General features: G+C 43.6%; 1 protein-coding gene across 1 annotated transcript in view; it reads left to right on the forward strand.

The window, feature by feature from the left end:
* CACNA1E (calcium voltage-gated channel subunit alpha1 E) overlaps nt 1-22,735 on the forward strand; it is a 791,083-nt gene that overhangs the window by 710,283 nt on the left and 58,065 nt on the right. The window contains exons 36-38 of the mRNA XM_033915447.1: nt 4,850-5,015; nt 6,114-6,241; nt 14,044-14,140. Coding sequence (XP_033771338.1) covers nt 4,850-5,015; nt 6,114-6,241; nt 14,044-14,140 — 391 coding nt within the window. The remainder of the gene's footprint in view (nt 1-4,849; nt 5,016-6,113; nt 6,242-14,043; nt 14,141-22,735) is intronic.

Below are 22,735 nucleotides of genomic sequence, written 5' to 3' on the forward strand. Positions count from 1 at the left end.
AAAACGTTGGAGTACCTTATTGTAAACTGCTTAGATAATCTTGATAGGCAGTATATACAGTACCTGCGGATTTGGCTATTCGGGATTTTTTTTTAAAAAAAGAAACGCTGCATCTCGGATCTTCCCCAGACCTTACCTGGTGGTCCAGCGGCAACGCGAGGCAGAATTGATCATCCTACGCTCCTGCCCCATGCAGAGCCATCATCAAAATGGCTGCTGTGAGTTCCCATTGTAGTCTCGAGACTACAACGGGAACTCATGGCAGCCATTTTGGTGACGGCTCTGCATGGGACAGGAGCGTAGGACGATCGATCCTGCCCCGCGTCGCCGCTAGGCCATCAGGTAAGATCTGGGACGCAGGAGGGAGGCGGGGGTGGGTCAGAGTCAGCCCTGAAAGTTATACGCGATATTTCAATATTCGTGGGTCGGCTCTGACCCTAACCCCCACGAACATTAAGGGTCTGCTGTACAGTAAATACCCAATAAAAGAAATACATTTCATTCAGAGCCAACACCTGACGACATTTAGCTAAAATGGCAGCAGAATGGTGCACACTAAGGGTTCCCTTTACAAAACAGCAGCAATGCTGCCACATTAGATGCACTGAAGCCCATAGGAATTGAATGGACTTCAGTGCATTTACTGCGGCAGCATCACTATCACAGTGTTATAAAAGGGGTCTTACGTGCAGTGGCATGGCGAGGGTAAGAGGCGCCTGTGGTGGTGATGCCACTCTTTTTCGCCCCACCCCCCACCCCAATCCCCTCCTTCCTTGTCTCCTCCTGCCATGAATGTGCCCCTTCCCTTTCCCCACTCCTCTTTAACATTTGGGGCACGAGCAGCAACCCCAACCTTCTGCTTGCACCAGCGTCAGCTTTCCCTCTGATGTCACTTCCTAGGCACGGATCAAGGAAATGACTTCAAAGGAAGAGCTGAAATTTTTTTTTTTTTTTAATAATTCTTTATTTATTTTTGTATGTTACGACAAGTGTATCAATTAAACTCATATAAAACTTAAAGATACACACTTGATTAACTCACATATTAGCATCAAATTTAACATTTCATTAGGAAATTAGTATTCTATAATGTTAAAATATTATGTAAGAAATCTAAATTTATATCATTCTTATTGAATACAGTGGTGCCTCACACAACGAACTTAATTGGTTCCAGGAGCAAGTTTGTTATGCGAAACGTTCGTTATGTGAAACGCGTTTTCCCATAAGAATACATGTAAAAAAAAATAATTCGTTCTGCAGCATAAAATATGCTAAGATGACATAAAAAAAGATAAATTTTTGGTTATTATTTTTATTTAGATACATCTAAAAACATAATTGTTTTTTAAAACAACACACATTTTTTAAATTTAAAGACAGACTAAGTAGAGTCTAATTTTACAGTGAGAGAGGGCAGAGTCTCAGCGGCAAAAACTGGGACTTAACTGTTCATTTTTTTTTTTTTCTACCGTGTTTCCCCGATGATAAGGCAGGGCCATCAAATAAGACAGCCCCCCCTTTTTAGAAAAAAATGTAAAATAAGGCACCCCCCCGCAAATAAGCCACCCACCGATACCTGCGCTTACCCGAATCGGGTGGTACGGTGGGTGACTCCGTGTGGTCCCTGGCACCCCCGACACGATCGGGGCAAGAGGGAGCTCAAGCCCTCTTGCCCCCCCGACTCCCCGACACGATCGGGGCAAGAGGGAGCCCAAGCCCTCTTGCCCCCCGACTCCCCGACACGATCGGGGCAAGAGGGAGCCCAAGCCCTCTTGCCCCCCCGACTCCCCGACACGATCGGGGCAAGAGGGAGCCCAAGCCCTCTTGCCCCCCCCCGACTCCCCGACACGATCGGGGCAAGAGGGAGCCCAAGCCCTCTTGCCCCCCGACTCCCCGACACGATCGGGGCAAGAGGGAGCCCAAGCCCTCTTGCCCCCCCGACTCCCCGACACGATCGGGGCAAGAGGGAGCCCAAGCCCTCTTGCCCCCCGACTCCCCGACACGATCGGGGCAAGAGGGAGCCCAAGCCCTCTTGCCCCGCCGATTCCCCAACTCCCCGACAATATCGGGCCAGGAGGGAGCCCAAGTCCTCCTGGCCACGGCGACCCCCTAACCCCACCCTGCACTACATTACGGGCAGGAGGGATCCCAGGCCCTCCTGCCCTCGACGCAAACCCCCCCTCCCCCCAACGACCGCCCCCCCCAAGAACCTCCGACCGCCCCCCCAGCCGACCCGCGACCCCCCTGGCCGACCCCCACGACACCCCCAACCCCCTTCCCCGTACCTTTCTGTAGTTGGCCGGACAGACGGGAGCCAAACCCGCCTGTCCGGCAGGCAGCCAACGACGGAATGAGGCCGGATTGGCCCATCCGTCCCAAAGCTCCGCCTACTGGTGGGGCCTAAGGCGCCTGGGCCAATCAGAATAGGCCCGGGAGCCTTAGGTCCCTCCTGGGGGCAGGGCCTGAGGCACATGGTCGGGTTGGGCCCATGTGCCTCAGGCCCCGCCCCCAGGAGGGACCTAAGGCTCCCGGGCCTATTCTGATTGGCCCAGGCGCCTTAGGCCCCACCAGTAGGCGGAGCTTTGGGACGGATGGGCCAATCCGGCCTCATTCCGTCGTTGGCTGCCTGCCGGACAGGCGGGTTTGGCTCCCGTCTGTCCGGCCAACTACAGAAAGGTACGGGGAAGGGGGTTGGGGGTGTCGTGGGGGTCGGCCAGGGGGGTCGCGGGTCGGCTGGGGGGCGGTCGGAGGTTCTTGGGGGGGGCGGTCGTTGGGGGGAGGGGGGGTTTGCGTCGAGGGCAGGAGGGCCTGGGATCCTTCCTGCCCGTAATGTAGTGCAGGGTGGGGTTAGGGGGTCGCCGTGGCCAGGAGGACTTGGGCTCCCTCCTGGCCCGATCGTGTCGGGGAGTCGGGGGGGCAAGAGGGCTTGGGCTCCCTCTTGCCCCGATCGTGTCGGGGAGTCGGGGGGGCAAGAGGGCTTGAGCTCCCTCTTGCCCCGATCGTGTCGGGGAGTCGGGGGGGCAAGAGGGCTTGGGCTCCCTCTTGCCCCGATCGTGTCGGGGAGTCGGGGGGGCAAGAGGGCTTGGGCTCCCTCTTGCCCCGATCGTGTCGGGGAGTCGGGGGGGGGCAAGAGGGAGCCAGGCGGAGAGAGGGCAGTTAAGGATGCAGCTCGGGCGGCTTCGTTGTGTGAAACGAAGTTCGTTGTACGAATCAAGACATAAAGTTCGTTGTGCGCAGCGTTCGCTGTGCGAGGCGTCCGTTATGCGAGGCACCACTGTATAATAATCCCCCATCCCTCCCTCCCAATTCAATAATACATAAAATCATCTTTATTGTGAATTCATTTTAAAATTATCATAAGTGGATTGTTTTTATTATATTATAGAATAATGTTTACAGTTTTTTTTAATCTATTTTAGTATAAATAATTTGTACTGTGCATATCTTACTTTGAATAAGTTAGGGTTGCATTTTGTTAGTCAGTATTTTTATTGAATTGTGTTATTTTCTTTTATAAGACGCTGTTATTTGGATCTGTATTTTAATTACTTGTTGTAATTACTATTGTGTAAACCGCCAAGAACTGATGGTTTGGCGGTATATAAAAATAAACTATTATTATTATTGGTACGGACAGCAGGTTGGGGTTATAGCTCATGGAGCATTAAAGAGGTCTGGGGGAAGGGAAGGGGGAATGCGCACGGTAGTGGGGGCGGGGATGGAGCAGGGGAGATGGAGAGGAGGGCAGGTGCCGGCGCCCCTACCATGAGAGCGCCCGGGGTGGATCCATTTGCCCCCTCCCCCTTTTTATGCCACTGCCTAAGTGTGAATTCTATAACAGCAGTTTTGTATGAAACTGGCTTCAGTCTAAATCTACATACCTAACGTTAGGCATGAGCACTTAGGCCCAGTGTCGTAGCGAGGATAACTGGCGCCCGGGTTGGTGATGCCCTTCCCCCACCCTCTTCTCTGCTGTCCCCGCTCCTTCCTGACCTCCTACCACCGCGCAGGCACCCGTACCTTTTTAATTTTCCAGGCAAGAGCAACAGCACGAACTTGCTGTTCGTGTCGTGTTGGCTATCCCTCTGCGGGGCCCAGAAGTGATGTCAGAGAGAGGCGGCACCGATGCGGGCAGCACGTTTGTAATGCTGCTTGTGCAGGAAAAATTAAAGAGGTACAAGGGAAGGGAAGGGGCACACAGCAGGGGGTGTTGGGAAGGAGGGGGGCGGGGAGGCAAATGGGTGCCTACTCTTTTTGCAAGCACCACGCCTAGGGCAGATCGCCCCCTCCCCTGCACTCCCCCCCCACCCTCTTACTACCCCGATGCTTAGGCCAGCTCAAAGTGGTCATGCCTAACTGTAGGTAGTTAGACACTTAACTGCCTGATACACCCCCCAACCTGCACATGCCCCTCCCATATCCACACTCCTTTTGAAGTTGTGCATTCTGGAATACAAGCGCACAACTTAGAAAACTAAGGGCACTTATGCCCATAACTACTAATTGGTGTCTGATTTATGTCTGATTCTAAGGCAAAAGTTACAACCAAATTTGCATTAGATGATAATATGGGCTGACAACGTTCCAAAAATTCTGTCAAGTCCAAACTAGGTATCTTAACTTCTCTTCCAACTCCCAAATTCTCAACAACCCCTGACGATACTTAAAAAAGCTGTTATCAAGTTTGCAAGAGACTCTTTAGGTATTCTTACATAGACTTAGCGACATCCCAAAATGATGTTCTGCTGTAACAAGAGAAGGATAAATGAAAATAGCAGCGTGGACATATTTAGGTAAAAGGAATTCTGCTCTCTGGAGTTTACATATGATATGTTTTCGACTTTAGAAGTGCCACAGGAGAGGCCTGGCAGGAGATTATGCTATCTTGTTTGGGTGACAAAGGCTGCGAACCAGACACCACGGCCCAGTCTGGCCAAAACGAGAATGAACGCTGTGGAACAGACCTGGCATATGTTTATTTTGTGTCATTTATCTTCTTCTGCTCCTTCCTGGTAAGGATGAGAAAAATGGCGCTTTTCATTTTGAAAATACCTTTAGGAATGATTGTAAAAATGTGTATGTCTGCTTACTAGCCATGACTGGATTGAGTGTTTAAGATGCCTTGTTTTACATAATCAAATCTGCAAACCCACATAACTAAAATTGAAGCTACATTGAAATCTGAGTGGCACATAAGAATAGTTAAAAAAAAATATATTAATGGGATCAGTTTTCAGTAATCCACTTTACTGCAGACTAGTGCTGCCCGATTCACGATTCGAATTGATTCACCGATTCATTTCGGGTGAATCGGTTCGAATCGATTCAAAACCACAAAAAAATCGGCCTCCCGATTCGGCAACTGACCCTCTCCACCCCTCTAAAGCAGGATCAGCAGCCGCTGCCGCTCCTGCTTTAGAGGGCGAGTGGGGAGTATCAGTCGGGAAGTGCTTCTGTTCAGCTTCCCCCCTTGCCTCCCAGCATCAATTTACCTAATTTCAGCAGCCGGAATAAGATCGCTAGTGCTAGCGATTTTTGCAAGCTGCTCTCAGGTCTTCCGAGCTGCCTTCTCTCTTCCGCGGTCCTGCCCCTCCTCTTAGTAAAAGGAGACCCTAATGATTGAACCATATAGTTTCAGTGGATGTTATGAATGTTACCTCCTTGTAGAAAAGCACAGTAATATCTGCTACCTAGGGGCAATTTAATTATTTTTATTTATTTTATTTATTTGTATTTTGCATTATCTATACATTCTAAGCTGAGAACAATATAGACTCATAATTCAAAATTCAAAAATAAAAACAAACACTATTAAAACAGTGACATAAAACAAATGTCATAAAAATATACATTAGGACATTCCTCCAATATTAACTGCATGTTTAAACTGCATTTATTTTTTTATTTAATTATTAAAAATTTGTATTCTACCAATTGCAAAGTTCTAGGTGGATTTCAGTATAATATTGGCATTAAAATAAGAAACAGTAGAAACATTGCACGTTGTTTCACTTTATATTCTTTCTCACCCAATAGCTTGCTCTGCTGTCTTCTATTTTCCATCCTCTTTCTCGCATTCTCACACTCATTCTTTGAAACCTTTCCATCAGATGCTGAATCTTTTTGTGGCTGTAATTATGGATAATTTTGAATACTTGACTCGCGATTCCTCCATTTTGGGGCCTCATCACCTTGACGAATTTGTGCGCATCTGGGCAGAGTACGACAAAGCTGCATGGTATGTGTAGGCGTTTTGATCTCCCTTTTCAAAGATTTTTTTAGAGCACACTTGATTGCAATGTGTGATGGATTCACTACTCAGAGAAGGGGGCATGGGATAGAGACACAGTGCAGATCACTAATACTCGTGGTTAAATGGGAATAATCTGGTTACCCCTTGGTATGCTCAGAAAACAACATATGTACAGACTTTCTTAAACTTCAATCCCATGAGTTTTTTTCATGACATACAAAATTTGCATTCATATAAGCATCATGGAAATCCCATCAAATGGCCATTGATGTGCCCTTGCAAACATGCCTTACATTTATGGGGTTTCTTTATGTCATTACTTAAGTCTCCTTTAAATGATTATCAAATATGTTTGGGTGGCTAAAAGATGTTCCATGAACAGTTATTCATATGGTCCCTGACATTTCACTGAATTGAATCTATAGTCAGCCAACTGATATTTGTTTCCTGTGCAGTGACTGAAAGTACGGTAATTCTGCTCAATATGTATTTCATATCTGTTGAACTACAGTATCATTAATGTACCCACTTGCATTCCTGTAATATTCTTTCAAAAACCATTTATCCTGTCTTTAAAGAGTCAATCTAACTGCCCCTCAACTTTCCTATGAATAATCACATTTGAGACTCTGTGAGGGCAAAAGTCTATAGGGCAATACTCAGCCACTGCAATCATCTATTTTTTTCCCCCAAACATCAGCTGCAGTAGTAAAAAAAAACCAATAGTGTCTAGCATTGAATATCCAGATAAGGTGAGCAGCGGTGGAACCTTATATAGATAATGGCAATATTCAGTCTTCTCTCTGGAGAATTAGGACAGCCTCTATCCTAATTTATCCAGACAAGTTCTGAAAAACAGACTGAATGCTGCTACTATCCAAACACATTACAGGACCATCCCGATTTTGCCAATGCTGCGCCCTAGCACTATTCGCATAAAAGGCGACTCTATAACTGGGTGTATGCAGCTATGTGAACCTTGTGCAAGTAACACATATTCAAATAAATGAGTTATTTGCTATTCTGTAAGATGCAGCGCCTAACTGCAAAGGGGAATATATCTGGATAGAACATGGGAGGGGCATGGTCGTGGTTCCAAATTATGCAGATAACTTCTAGAATACTATAAGTTGCACATGATGCATAGTGCACTTGGGCTCACCCATTTAAGCCTACCATTGCCCTAACACAAATGGTCGCTCCTTAATTAAGGTGCATCCTTGTGGGTTTATGGTGGGTTTATTCTATAATGGCACTGCACTGAGGCAGTTAAAAGGGGGGCATCTTGTTATGGAACTGCCCCACTTGTACCAAGGTGACATTTAAGGGCATTTACAGGCACTATCCAGAGAGTGCTGTTGAATATCCTGGTCACTAGCATTTATCTGGATAGCAGGTGCTGTTAACCAGATAAGTATTTGTATATTTTTGACCTGTGATTTTTTTTTTTAAATAAAATTATGGCGCTGTGGGATTTGAATTTGCCCCAGAACATTGATTATACCATTGAGACAAAGGATTATCTCCTGTCATATACCCTACAGTTTGCCAAACTTTACCCCCTTCAAGGGTCACCTTCAGGATCCCTTGATCCCACCATTCTTATTCCTCCAAGGATTTGGGGGATTTGAACTTGCAACCCTCCAACTCCAAACCAATAATTCTACCATCAATCTAAAGAAGAAACTTCCTTAACTGAACTAGTAGATTATTCCTGGTTTCTCATTTTCAACTGCTTTTAATTTCACTCTTTCACAAACTGCAAAGATCAAAAGGCCCTTGGGAAGCAGTGTAGGTTTTCATGGCCATAATGATCTTTAAATGGTCCCTCCTACAATCCCCCAGCTCCTGGGTCATCATCGAAATCCTTTCACATGAAAATTATTGTACATATAATTGTGTAAATCCATGAGTCCAAGTCTATTGTCATTGTCTTTTCTCATAGCTCATTCCCATGCAAGAAGCCATTCATGGTAGACATAAACCAGAATCTGCCTCAGAGAAGCTGATATAGCACAGATCTTATACAACTAGCTGACCACAGTTGAAGCACAAAAGGAGAGGATACGAAGGCCTAAAAAGCGGCCACCAATCTCATGTCAATCATGCCAAGGCACCGTATAGAGAATTGACCCCAAAATATCCACCAAGAAGAAAATCCGGAGAAAACCAAAAAAACTCTGTGGAGTGACGATGTTCCCAAATGGACTTTATTTGAAAGTATCAAAGTTCCAAAGGTACACTAAAATCATCCACATAAAATAATTCCATCCACATAAAAGTAAATCATCCACATAAGAGCCTTAAAGGACCTAGTCCGCTAGGGATATAGGACCCAACACGGTCTGCGTTTCGACAAAAAGTCTTCTTCAGGGGTCCCTGGGGGTCCTATAAAGGTGAGTACGTGGGAAACAATTGTGTGGTGAACCGGAAGTGAGACACTGCTTGCATTTCCATTGCAAATGCAAGCAGTGTCTCACTTCCGGTTCACCACACAATTGTTTCCCACGTACTCACCTTTATAGGACCCCCAGGGACCCCTGAAGAAGACTTTTTGTCGAAACGCAGACCATGTTGGGTCCTATATCCCTAGCGGACTAGGTCCTTTAAGGCTCTTATGTGGATGATTTACTTTTATGTGGATGATTTAGTGTACCTTTAGAACTTTGATATTTTCAAATAAAGTCCATTTGGGAACATCGTCACTCCACAGAGTTTTTTTGGTTTTCACCGTATAGAGAATGGCACCTCTGGAAAAGATAGGCACCAGAAATATAGGACAGGGTTTTCCAAGCCTTCATTTTCGATGCCTATCTTTGTGTGAATCACACCTACATAGCCGCTGTAGGTCGCCTAATGACACTTCCAGCATTAGCCATGCCCACAGTGACGTTAAGTGGCCTAAAGCACCTAAGAAGGTGTGATTCTGACACCAATTTTATAGGTGCCGGTAGGCACTTTAATGTTAATTTTTTTTGCCATTTTAAATGGAGTTTCTTAATTAACTTAGATGTCGGTAGGGTGCCTTTTGGCACCTAAGTGTAGAATTTCCCCCTAAATGAGTAAAACCCCTAGGTGCCGACTGTATAAAGTCACGCCGTAATGGATAGCGCCCAGTTCTATAATGGTGTTAGGCCATGCCTAGCACAAAAGCAGCCTAAATGTGCCAGAATCTAGTCGCAGCTGCTTACGCCGTGTCAATGGCAGGCGTAAGTCGTCTTGCTCAAAGTATGCCTTCTAGCCAAGCGCAACTCATAGCATTTTACAAATCACCAGGCAGAACGCCCACGACATGCTCATACTCCACCACAGATATGACTCACTTGCATTTGCACGCCATGTTTACAGAATAGCCTCTAACACCTAGGCACATTTTTGCCCATTAGGGGCGCCAATCACGCACATAACTGCTGGTATTCTGTAAACATTGGTGGGCATTTGGTGATTTAATTTAGGCCTTATAGAACTGCCCTTATAAACTCCTCCCCCCTCCACCCCCGCACACACACTTTTTTATCAAAATGTGCTAGAGGATTTTAGTGTGGAATGGCGAGGTCAGTGCTCCAACGCTCATAGGAATTCTATGAGCATTGGAGTATTTAAGGCACCGGCTCAAGCTAAAAACCTTTAGCGCAGCTTGATAAAAGGGGCCCTTTATTAGTGTATTTAAAATAATAAATATTTTATGCTGGTTAATTTATAAGTCATAAATCCCCAATAAAATTACTTATATAAAAAGATGGTGCAAGTCAGGTCTATCTGTCAGGCAGAGAACTAGTGAGTTGCATTAATTCTTTCTTAGGTTAGCAGCAGATTGTTCTAATGGTGAGTGAATGCCCTTAAAATAATGTATTGTTTTCCTTTCTAGCGCCACCAATATTTTATTCTGCTTTTATTAACAATAAAATCACAGTCAAAATGATAGTAATCAATATCTTAATGATACTAGCATTTATTTATGGGCTTCTCTCCTCCTACGCCTGTATGGGCATGGTAGCGTATCCCGGTTGAACCCTGTAAAGTGTTTCAGAAACCTAAAACAATAGATAGGACAAAGATGGTCAATGGTGAACTAGTACAGCGTCATACGAAAGCCTATAATAAACACATCAAATCATGGATCAGTCTCCAAATACTATCCTGTAGTCAGGAGAAAGAAGACTAAATGCAACCCAGCACTCATTTATCATGTCAATAACAGGCTGTTGATCTCCCCGTCCCCGAAGGAACTCATTTTCCCATCCCTGCCCCATTCCTGCAAGTTCCGTCCTCAACTGCACAAGCTTCAAACACTTTAAAACTATAAGTGTTCAAGGCTTGTGCGGTTAAGGCAGAGCTTACAGGAATGGGGCAGAGACAGGGACAGTGACAAAACTCACGGGGATGGGATGGGAAAATTGAGTTCCTGTGGGGACGGGACAAATATGTCCCTGTGTCATTCTCTAATTTCCGATATCCAATCTAAGGCATGTAGAGAAACAATGTTATAAGCAATTAATAGATTCTTGTCCATTTTCCATTAGTATTTATGGACTGCAAATGAAATTTATCTCCTATGGCTGGCAAGGAGACTGTAATGTATGCAGAGCCAACCCCTTACCCATTTATAATACCTATTGCTTAGAGTATCAAAACTGAATTATGAATGGTAATGAGGTTAATGAAAGAAAGAAATGTTCTGTGTTCTACTTATAGCATATCACCCTGATTTTTGTTTTGAATTTTGCACTCCAGAGTGAAAGAAAAGAAAATTAGATTAGAGCTGATCCATTCTGCTTAGATTTGAATCCTTGTCTCACACTTAAAAAATAAACCTGAAATTAGGACCAGATCATTCACCTATTCAGAATATCAGTAAAAGATTCCACAATAAGATAGCCATAATTTTTTTTTTTAATTCTTTATTCATTATCGTATGTTACAACAAGTGTAGCAAATAAACTCATAAAACTTAAAGATACACACCTGATTAACTCTCATATAAGCATCAAATTTAACATTTCATTACAAATTAAAATTCTATAATATTTTAAATATTATGAAAAAAAATCTAACATTTATATCATTCTTATTGAATCTAATAATCCCTCCCCCTCCCTCCCTATTCAATAAATCATAAAATCATCCTTAGCCATAATAACTTAAAAAGTGAAAGTTGGAGGAGTGCATTTTAACTTAAAAAGATATAAGGTATTATCGTGGCTGATATTGTCTGTATCTCATTAATATTTGATGAAAATTGATGAATGGAATGAAATCCATCACTATAGTATGCGCTGTGGAAATAAGGTTCCCCTAAAGGGAGAGAATTCAATAATATGGTATTCCCTTTGCAGTGGGGGGAGCAGGCACTACAGTATAGGCTAAATTTACCTTCATCCCTTCCACTGACATTCTATCTAACCTACCAGAATCATGGAATTCTGGGAAGATGTGTTCTAGGTTGGTTCTCTGGGCGCTGCTGTCCCTTCTTGGCATTTGATTCCTCTCCACATCTTGCTCTGTGTGTCCTGATTAATACACCTTTGCTTCTTTTACAGCGGCAGGATACCCTATAAGGATATGTACATATTAGTACGAGTGATTTCGCCTCCATTGGGCCTGGGAGAGAACTGCCCCTACAGGATGGCGTGCAAGGTTTGGCACCCATCCCCAGCCATGACCCGGCAGTGGGGACACAGCATAATCTTCCCCCCCTCCTCTGCTCCACAATGCCACGCAAGGGAACCCCCATGCTGCTTTCCTCTGAGTTTAAAGAGGCTAATCACTCCCACCAAGAGCCATTAGACCGTTCAGGTCGTAAATGGGGGAGGGGGGAATTCAGTGGAGAGCATACTGTGTTCCTTCCTCCTCAGGCCAACTAAATAATCCTCAGGATTTCCTTAACTGGTAAGGGCAGCTGCTCGACACATCAATGGCAGTGCTCGCAAACGGCAGCACTTACAGTTCTGGGAATGCACCAGGCTTGCTCCCCAATTTAGCAGATTATATAATTTAGAATTTTAACCAGGTCTCAAAAGATGGATGAGAAAAAGGGAGTTAAAAGGAGAGAGAGAAAAAATCAAAAAGATGACACAGTGATAGTTAGCATGAGGTACTGAGCATGCTGATTTAACATGCTGTGATGCAAGATGCAATCATGAATCACAAGTATCTGCAGGTCCATAACGTTACACCGAAAGAGATGATTTTAACCAGCTATACTGTTCACAAATATGATTGAAATTTCTGGCCTGGTTCCTGATGCTAATTGTCACTGTAAGGTATAGGAGGACAATCCATTTTGGAGAGAAGTGAAAGGAAAGAAGAAATGCAAAGTTTCAGTTAGAGGAAAAGAAATGACAGACGCATTGCTATCAGTAGCATTTTAGTGATCCTCAATGCTGTGCCTCATGAGATATTAACAGTGGTTTTCAGGATATCCCACAATGGATATTCATGAGACCTGCATGTGTCTGTGAAGCAGGTTATCCTGAGAATTAGACCTGTTATAGGCTCACAAGGACTAGTTTTGAAGACCTCTATATTATGCTATGGAGTGTTTCATTGCATTGTGTTGTGGTAGGGTTTGCATTGTCATGTTGTACTGTATCATAATATGTCTTGTTATGACATGCAAAGTATTCTTTGTTACAGTGTTAACATTTAATGACCTGGAAGACGAAATAAATAACTGAGGAATTCTATTTCCATTGTAACCCCCTCTCTATCCATTCTGGTCTTAGATGTCTCATACCTCCTCAAATTTGTTCCAGACACATAAATTCAGGTCTATTTGGTTTGTACCTCCTGCGTTTACTGGGTGTTGCCAATTACAGTTCTGGATAGGTATGTTTAGGAAGTATAGAAGGATTTAGGAGTCAATGAATTACAAGAAGGGTAACATAAACAGATCAGAGAGGGAGCACAGTACTTGTTCAACCACTGCCTGCACAGAGCCAAAAGGAGTGAAAGGAAATAAAGTATAAGACTGTGGGACCGTTGCCTGACTCTTTAAACTCGGACCTAGCGAATCTCGTAGTCGCATGATGGCGGAGAGCTCCGGGGTGGGCGGGTGCATGTGGGGGCTTTCTGATTTGCTTTCAATTTTGAGCATGCTTTGCACTAGTGCATGCCTGGTGCCTCTTGCTCCACCAAGCCAAGTGGAAACAATTGAGCTATTCTTTCGAACTCTAGCCATGCCCATATTTTCTATGCAAGGCCCCATTCCTGCATTGCATAGATACCAAGGGATACGCGACTATCCAAACATGGGTTATGAGAGACAAATCTGCCTCATGCCCTAGAGGAGCAGCTAAAATAGTGAGCAGTTGAAAGGTGGTAAGACATGGAGCACTTGCCCTCACCAAAGCATCTTCAATAACCCATTGTTTGAATGTCATATATCCAGTTTATACCGCTCTCACGCAGCCCTGGGAACTGGAAAACCAGAGTGGAAATGGAAAAAAAAAATACAGAAACTTGACAAGAAGATACAGTCAAGAAGATAACACAGAAGTCAGGGAAATGCAAGGCCTGAATTGGCACAGGGTTTTCCTATATGTGCGGCAGCGATGGTGGCAAGGTATAAACCTGCACAGGTATGGATAGCAAACAACTTGCATTGATTAATGGGTCTCCTGTTCTTTTCTGTTTGTTTTCTTTTCTCTCCTGTTTTCTGTGGTTTGTTTTTGTTCCTGTTTGTTTGGCTATCTTGGGTATGCCTCTTCTCTCTCCCGCTGTCTCTGCATTTCCTTCCTTCCCATTCCTTCTCCTCCCTCCTGCCCCCTTCCCCCTTCCATGAGCAGTGGCCGCATCCATTACACTGAGATGTATGAAATGCTGACTCTCATGTCACCGCCTCTAGGCCTCGGCAAAAGATGTCCTTCCAAAGTGGCCTATAAGGTAGACACCAACCTTTCATTCTAATGTGCTGGGAAACAGATGAGGCTTGGGAAGAGAAAATAGGGGAGAAGAAAAGTCAGAGAGGCTCATTAGTGTAATAGCTCCCCCATTCGAATGTTGTAATTCCACCTCTATCGGGTCCTGGGAGCTATGAGAAGAATCACTGTCAGCCAATGAAAAGTCTCCATATTTATTTTCAAGTTGTCTGCATCCAACACCATTGACAAAGGGGCACAAGAAAATACCATTGTTAACCAGAAGAATGCAAAAGAGAATAGCAAACCCTGGGCACTAAATTGATTGTGGTATTTCCTAAAATTTGTCCATCAGTATAAATAGCAAGACAGGCACTGTTCAAATTAAAACATTCCTGTGAATCACATAATTCTGAAATATGAGGGATATATAGGTGTGGGGTTTTTTTAATGCAGAAAACTAAATTCATGGTCATTTTTGTAAAAGTTTGGGCAGCTGGAACATTACATGCTAACATTACAACAGGAAGATAAGCATAAGGCTTCATTATTATTCTGAAAGGTACTGGGTTTACTAGAGTTAAAAGAGGTAGATAAAGAAATTGGCAAAGAAACCTGGGAACTTATTATAGAACGAAAAAGGGCCTTTTTCTATTCAGTGTCCATACAAAGAAATCTTCATGAAATACGTCCCATTATCTTCCTTTTACATACTTTGCTCTGTGTCACAAAAATTCAGAGTTGCTTCATCTTTTCTAGTACGTAAACTGGTGAGCAAAAAGCTGACAATTTTCAACGTTATTTATGTGGGCAAACAGAAATTGTTTCGTTTCCTGATGCTAGATTCCATAATAGAAATCAAAACCCAGGAAATGTATCTAGGCATCATCTTGGATGATATGTTAAAATCCTTAGCTCAGAATACAGTGGCAGTCAAAATGCAAACAAAATGTTTGCTGCTATTAAGGAGGAAATGGAGAATAATGTTGGCTGTCATAATGGTTCTATATCACTCCGTGGTGCAGCACCCTGAGTATTCTATACAGCTTTGGTTGCTACTAGAGATGACACGGGGTCAAATTTGTCCCCGTCCCTTCAAAAACCCAATTTCCCTGTCCCCTCAAGTGTTGTCGCTGTCCCTATTCCTGCCCCATTCCTGTAGGCTCTACCTTAACCGCACAAGCCTCGAACACTTATGATTTTAAACTGTTTGAGGCTTGTGCAGATGAGGACAGAGCTTGCAGGAATGGGGCAGGGGCAGGAAAAGCACTCGCTGGGATGGGAAAATGAGTTCCCGCAGGGACGAGAGAAAATTTGTCCCTGTGTCAATTCTCTAGTTGCTACATCTCAAAAATGAATACTGTTGATTTAAAAAAATCCAAAAAGGAGCGACCGGAATGATGGAGGTGATGAAATGACTTCCCACTGAGGAAAAGCTAAAGAGGATATAATTCTTCAGGTCGGAGATGAGAAGGCAGAGGGAAAATATAATAGAGGTCTATAAAATTATGAGTGGAGTGAAACAGATGAGTGCAAATTGGTTGTTTACTCTTTCAAAAAACATACTAAATCGCACATTTAAAACAAATCATAGAATTTTTTTTCCTAAATGCACAATTAAGATCTCAATTGCTAGAGTATGTGGTAAAAGCAGTTATAAAAAGTTTGGACAGGTTCCTAGATAAAGTCTATTTACTCACCCTTATTAACAAGATGCCTTGGGGGAAGTCACTGCTTATCATTGGGTGTAAGCAATGTCTTGGGATCCTGTCAGTTACTTTTGAGCTGAATGCAACACTGTTGTAAACAGGATAGACCATTGGTCTGACCTGGATTTATTTTTATTTTATTTAGGTTTTTATGTGCAAACAATTTTTTATTGAACAATAAAGGAAGAAACGCTCAACAAACGAACAGTGGTATTCAACATAATACAGAAAGACTCCCAAACCCAAACCCCTCCGTTCCGATTATGCAAAACAATTATTATTGATGATAAAAGAACAATAGGAACAGCGTAAACAAAAGGTACAATCAAGGCATCAACAATGTTCCCCACTTGTTCCAAACTAAGATAGAACCCCACCCCCTCCAAACTCATGTTCAGTCCCACTCAACACTCCCCACCCCAAGCTAACCTACCCCCCTACCCCTCCCCCAGAATAGAGATAAGGTAGAAGGAAGACAAAAAGCTGTGGAAAAAATTTGGCTGCGCTTTTGAGGTGGTAGCGAATTAAGATATGGATCCCCAACAGCTAAAAACTGCTTTTTCCGCTTAGAGGGACCTTGTGCTTATTTAGGTATTTATATACCACTTATAATCTAAGTGGTTTACATTCAGGTACTCAAGCATTGTTCCCTATCTGTCCTGGTGGGCTCATACTCTATGTAATGTACCTGGGTCACAAGGAGCAGCATGGGATTTGAACCCACAACCTTAAGGTGCTGAGGCTGGCTGTAGCTCTAATCACTGTGCCACACGCTCCCCTGGATGGCAGGTCTTCCTAAAATTCTGTGATCCACAATGTGTGTACTCTTAGGGCTCCTTTTACGACCTTTTACGAAGCCGCGTTAGTGGCTTTATCGCACGCACCTTTTTAGCGTGCACTAACCCCTGCGCTAGCCGAAAAACTACCGCCTGCTCAAGAGGAGGCGGTAGTGGCTAGCGTGGCCAGCAAATTAGTGCGTTAAACCCTTAGTGATCCTAGAAAAAGATTTGGGTGGGATTGGAAAATTTTCAGCTATTCTCGAGCTTTTTTTTTTTTTTTTTAGTTTGAATCATTTTTATTATGTTTAACAACACTGTAGTCAACATAATCAAATACAATTGAAAACTAAGAAGAGACTCTTGCACAGCTCAAGAAAAAAGGAAGAAAGAAGTTGATAACTTACATAATGCTCGTACTTTCATTCATGAATTTCTGAACAGAATAATTCAATAGGTTCGCAAATCTTTTGGAATTTTTTCTGAGATCCATAAAAATGACATAGTGGTATACTCACACATATGCATTTTAGTTGTAATAACATACATGCATTTTGGACCACGTTTTGGGAAAGAATTTCTATTATTTTTTTTGTTCACTTTCTTTAGCAGACTCAGTCCCCCCTGATATTTTAATTGCTATTACCTTAAGGACAATCCTAAAGGACTGGAAATGACAAAGTTTCCTTTTCATTTTAGTGAAAACCTGTTTGCCCTTTATGCAAATATGAAGTCAAACTAGCTGAAAAATCTGGATCTCACATGCTATTTTATTAAGAAAATCTGTCCACCCGGAACATGGGTGCAAAAGTGTACAGACCTTTTGTGTCACTGGCAAATTTAAAGATTAAACATATTTGTCTTATGACTTTGTTAGAAAGTCCTCCAATTAAGTGTCTATGGGCTTAGTGCAGTGTCTATAGTACAGTCTGAAAATTGACACCAACACATTTTTCTCCAGAATTTTGAATTTACATGAAAAAAATATAGTTTCTTAGAAAGTAACATAAACAGCAGAATGATCTATATCACTGCTGTTAATATGTAGAAATGCTGTTTCTGCATAAGCAGGGCATATTTATAATATACTGCACAAATGGACCTCTGGGAAATCTGTTCATTACAGAACAATGGAATATTTTATGGGTGCTTGAGGAATGCTTATAGGGGTCTGGAACCTCATAATTCTTTGTTCTGTATGTTTTACAGTAATTTTATTCTCTTTTCCAGTGACTATTCCTTGGGGATGGTTTTCTGGTGCTACTTTTTTAAATTTCCCTGTGTCTTGTGGAAAAGAGTACTCATGGATAGCCAAGTCCAAAGTAAAGCCGAGGAAGTCTACGATTGCTATTTGTGTAGTGTGAGAAAGGAAAGATCTTTTGGACAGCCCTAATCCTGAGTGGGAAAGAGAGAACTCCAAAGGAGATCTTATGAACAATACAAAACAACCCCTTTTCCTAGTATACATATACCGTAGAGGCTAAGAGGGTAACTAAGGCACATAGATTCATATGCTGTCCCTATTTTCTATCAAAGTTGCCACACAAAGTTACACCTGCCCCGAGACTTGCATGCATGTAGAGAATAACAGGATTTACATGTGAATGTGCTGCTTAAATTTACTTGGCTACTTATAGGCTTACCCCCATAGCGTAAAGCCAAAAGACTGATAGCACTATGTATTGCTCAGTGGAACAGACCAAGATAACCCTGTGTCTGTTCATCTTTACAACCTGTGGATCACTGCTTCCTTCTTATTCACTTCATCCAGCATATGGATGATCCAAAGTTCCCTTTTGTAAAAGATGTCTTACCCTTCACCTCTAACCTGGGTTTGGAATGACATTATCTCACTCACATACTGTATATAGGAGGCCATAAGTTGAATTCAGTTTTTTTCTACAACCATTTTTTCCATAGTTTTGAGAAACTTTCTCTCTGAAACATTACTGATTGGAACATTTCCTAATTACTCCCCACATTGATTTATCCATGGAGCTTTTTACTACCCTCTCTATGAACAAACAAGTGGTATTCTGGAATGATATACTGCGATCTGATCTAGATAAAGTTGCTCCTAAAAACTACAAACTTTCATATCAAAAAAGAATGGCCCACAGTATAATTGCAATCTCTGTGACTTATGAGGCATCAACTTTGCCATCGTGAGTGGAAATGGAGGACATTTAAATCTTCCAAAGTATTTCAAGCCTGTAAATGTTGGGCAGAGGCATACAAAGTGGCAATTTTAAACACTAAGAAGGAGTTCTTCCCTAAACTCATTAAAAAGCACCTCATTCTGTTAGGCTATTTGGGATCCTAGGAAATCTTATTGGCCCTTTCAGAGCTTAAACCTTTGACCACCGCCCTAAATGCTCACGAGGTGGCCATTCATTTCTCATGGAATATAGAAAGCCTAAAGTATGTGCTTCTTAGGATAATACTCACTTTTCCATTACTTCATCTTGAAGTCAAATAGGCCCTTCGTTAGCACTGAATGTTATTCTTGCAGTCAATCCACTTGCAAACCATTCATTGAATAACAATACCAGCTAGTCTTACTGGCTATCAGTCTTTCATCAAAATTATAAGTGTTACTATAAATGAGAAACTAGACTTTCAACAACACATCTCAGACTTTGCTAGGAATGGGGGGGGGGTGTCTTTCTCAAAATGATTTGTTCTATTCAAGTCCTTTTAGCTAATAAGCCAGTCACTATTCCTTTGCATGAATTGATAAGTCATTTGCATTATTGCAGCATGTTGTTTCAAAGCTTTTGAATAGTTAATATCAGATGCCTTCAAATAATTCAGAACATAGCCATTACATTACTCAAAAGTGTGAAAAACTGACCGTGTTATTCCACTCCAAAAGAAAGAATATTGGGTTCTTATAGCATCTTGAATCCCATACAGGAACCTGACACTCATACATAATATCCACCACTCAAGCCTACCTTTATTTCTTGGCTGTCAATTCCTTATACTTTCCCAGGGCGCTCGATCCACTCAGCAGAGCTTATTGACAATTCTGTCCTTCAAGTGAATCCATCTAGACTATATAAGAAACTCTGTCTGTCATTATGGGATAATTTACTCATATATCTGAGAATGGAATTATCCTTCCCAAATTTCAAACCTATGCTTAAAACATGTGGAGGGGCATAATCGATAGGGATGTCTAAGTCCATTTTTGTCTAAGTCGCAAGTTGTCCAAAGTAAAAAACATGGGGACAAATAAATTTAGTTTTAGATTCAAATGTTCCATTATCATATGAGGCTATAATTTGTGGAACAATATTACATGTGAAACCCACTCTAGATAAATATAAGAGTTGTCTATTTATGATTCTAACAGGAATAGCCATTCAATTGATTATGAGTAACTGGAAGAACCATGATAGAATAAGTTATACTTATTGGTGAGTGAATGTGTGCATGATGTACAGATATGAACGAATTAACACAAAATGTAAGGGATTTAGTGAGGTATTTAATAAAGTTGGGAGCCCATTGACTAAATTTGTAAAAGTATAATAATGTATATTTATCTTTCCTTTGGTTCATTTATCTTTACACATCCATGGGGGGTGGGGGGGTGGAAGGAGGGGAGTAAATATTGATAGTGACATTTGGGTAACTTTATTCTTCATTTGTATTATATATCTATAACTATACTTATAGCCCGTTACATTAACGGGTGCTAGAATATATGTGTGTGTGTCTGTGTTTATTTCTTTCTTTCTCTCTCTCTCCTTAGCCGCTTTCTGTATTTCTGTCTTTCTTTCTGTCTTTCTTTTTCCTCGGCTGTCCACCCATTCTCCCTTCCTTTTACCTTCCCTGTGTCCACCACCACCCCTTCACTGCTCCCCTTATCCAGCAGAAGCCCTTCTCCCTTTTTTTTATCTCCCCCCTGTCCAGCAGCACCTCTTTCCTGTCCCCCTGTCCAGCAGTAGGCCTCCCTTCTTTTTTCGACCCCCCGTCTCTTCCCCTGTCCATCAGCACCTCTTTTCTGTCCCCCTGTCCAGCAGTAGGCCTCCCTTCCTTTTTCTTCCTTCCCTCGTCTCTTCCCCTGTCCATCAGCACATCTTTCTTGTCCCCCTGTCCAGCAGTAGGCCTCCCTTCCTTTTTCTCCCCCCCCCGTCTGTTTTCCTTCCAGCAGCACCCCTTACCTCGCATCTGGCCTCCGTCGACAGCCGCGCCGGCCTGCAGCCGCCAAGAGCCGCCGCGGCCAACAGCCTCCGCCTAAGCATACATGCATACTCCCTGGCCTCCGCCAACAGCCGCCGACAGCCTCTGCCTAAGCGTGCATGCGCACTCCTACCTGCAGGGCCCTACAGCGCACAGAAAACGGAACACGCAGGTGGGAGTGCGCATGTGCACTTAGGCTTTTATTATATTAGATAATAATATGCTAAGCGCGCATTCGCACTCTTATTCCGTGTTCCCTGAGTCCTGATCTGTCGGGCTGTGGCGGTAAGAGTGCGCATGCGCGCATCTAAGGGATGCAGCAGAGGAAATTAGGCCAGTAGAAGACCTGAAGCAGTGTGTTTACTGTGCCTGGGACACTGCTGGAGCTGCGAGGTTTGTTGACTGTGTAGCAGTGGGAAGGTCGGCTGGGAGGGTCAGCAGGGGTTTCTGGTGTGCCGGGTAGGGTCGGTGCGGGGGGGGGGTAAAAACATGCTGCTCAGGGGGATGGGAGGCAGGCAGGCAGACTGGCATCGGGGGGTTCAATGGAAGGGGATGGGAGGCAGGCAGGCATCGGAGGGGGGTGGGGGGGTTTCAATGGAAGGCAGGCAGGCAGGCTGGCATCGGGGGGTGGGGTGCTTTCCATGGAAACATGCTGCTCAGGGGGATGGCAGGCAGGCTGGCATGGGGGGGTTCAATGGAAGGGGGATGGGAGGCAGGCTGGCATCGGAGGGGAGGTGGGGGGGTTTCAATGGAAGGCAGGCAGGCTGGCATAGGGGGGTGGGATGCTTTCCATGGAAACATGCTGCTCAGGGGATGGGAGGCAGGCAGGCAGACTGGCATCGAGGGGGGGGGGTTAAATGGAAACATGTTGCTCAGGGGGTTTATAAGATAGTAGTATGAATGTGTTTTGATATGCTGGGAAGATTTGGTGATCAATCTGGACGTGGTGGCAATATCCGAGACTTGGTTCACTGACGCACATGGGTGGGATATGGCTATACCGGGGTACAATCTACTTCGTCAGGACAGAGAGGGCAGGTTAGGTGGAGGGGTAGCACTATACATTAAAGAAGACATCAAAACTACCAGGATCACTGATGTCAAGTATACCGGGGAGTCCCTCTGGGTTAACCTGGCACGAGGTAGTAAAAAATGCCTGTATCTTGGTGTGGTATACAGACCTCCAAGACAACCGGAAAACATGGACGCAGAATTAATTGAAGACATAGAGAATATAACTCTACGGGGTGACACTGTGCTGCTAGGGGACTTCAACATGCCTGACGCAGACTGGAACACATTTTCAGCAGCAACCAGCAGCAGCAGGAGGCTTCTGAACTCCATAAAAGGAGTACATCTCAGACAGATGGTAACGGAGCCCACTAGGGCCCAGACAATCCTAGACCTGGTACTCACAAATGGGGAAAGCATCTCAGAGGTCTCGGTAGGAGATACGCTAGCCTCCAGCGACCATAACATGGTATGGTTCAACATTGGGAAAGGATCCCCTAAATCAATTACAAAAACAAAGGTGCTCAACTTTCGGGGCGCCGACTTCGCACGTATGGGAGATCACGTTCATCAGACGCTACAGGACCAAGCAGAGACCGGCAATGTGGAAACTATGTGGTCGTACCTGAAATCATCCATACACGAAGCAACTAATCGCTACATAAAATCAGTAGATAAACGGCAAAGAAACAACAAACCCCAATGGTTCACTGAAGAGATCTCACTCCTCATTAAGGAGAAGAAAAAAGCATTTCTTTCCTACAAACGCACCCAGAGAAGAGAAACTAAAGTAGAATATAAGACCAGATCTGCAGCGGTCAAAACAGCAGTTAGGGAGGCCAAACGTCGAGTGGAAGAAACTCTGGCAAAAAACATTAAAAAAGGGGACAAATCCTTCTTTAGGTATATCAGCGATAGGAAAAGGAACACAGA

This window comes from Geotrypetes seraphini, chromosome 12 (assembly GCF_902459505.1).
Source record: "Geotrypetes seraphini chromosome 12, aGeoSer1.1, whole genome shotgun sequence".
NCBI lineage: Eukaryota > Metazoa > Chordata > Amphibia > Gymnophiona > Dermophiidae > Geotrypetes > Geotrypetes seraphini.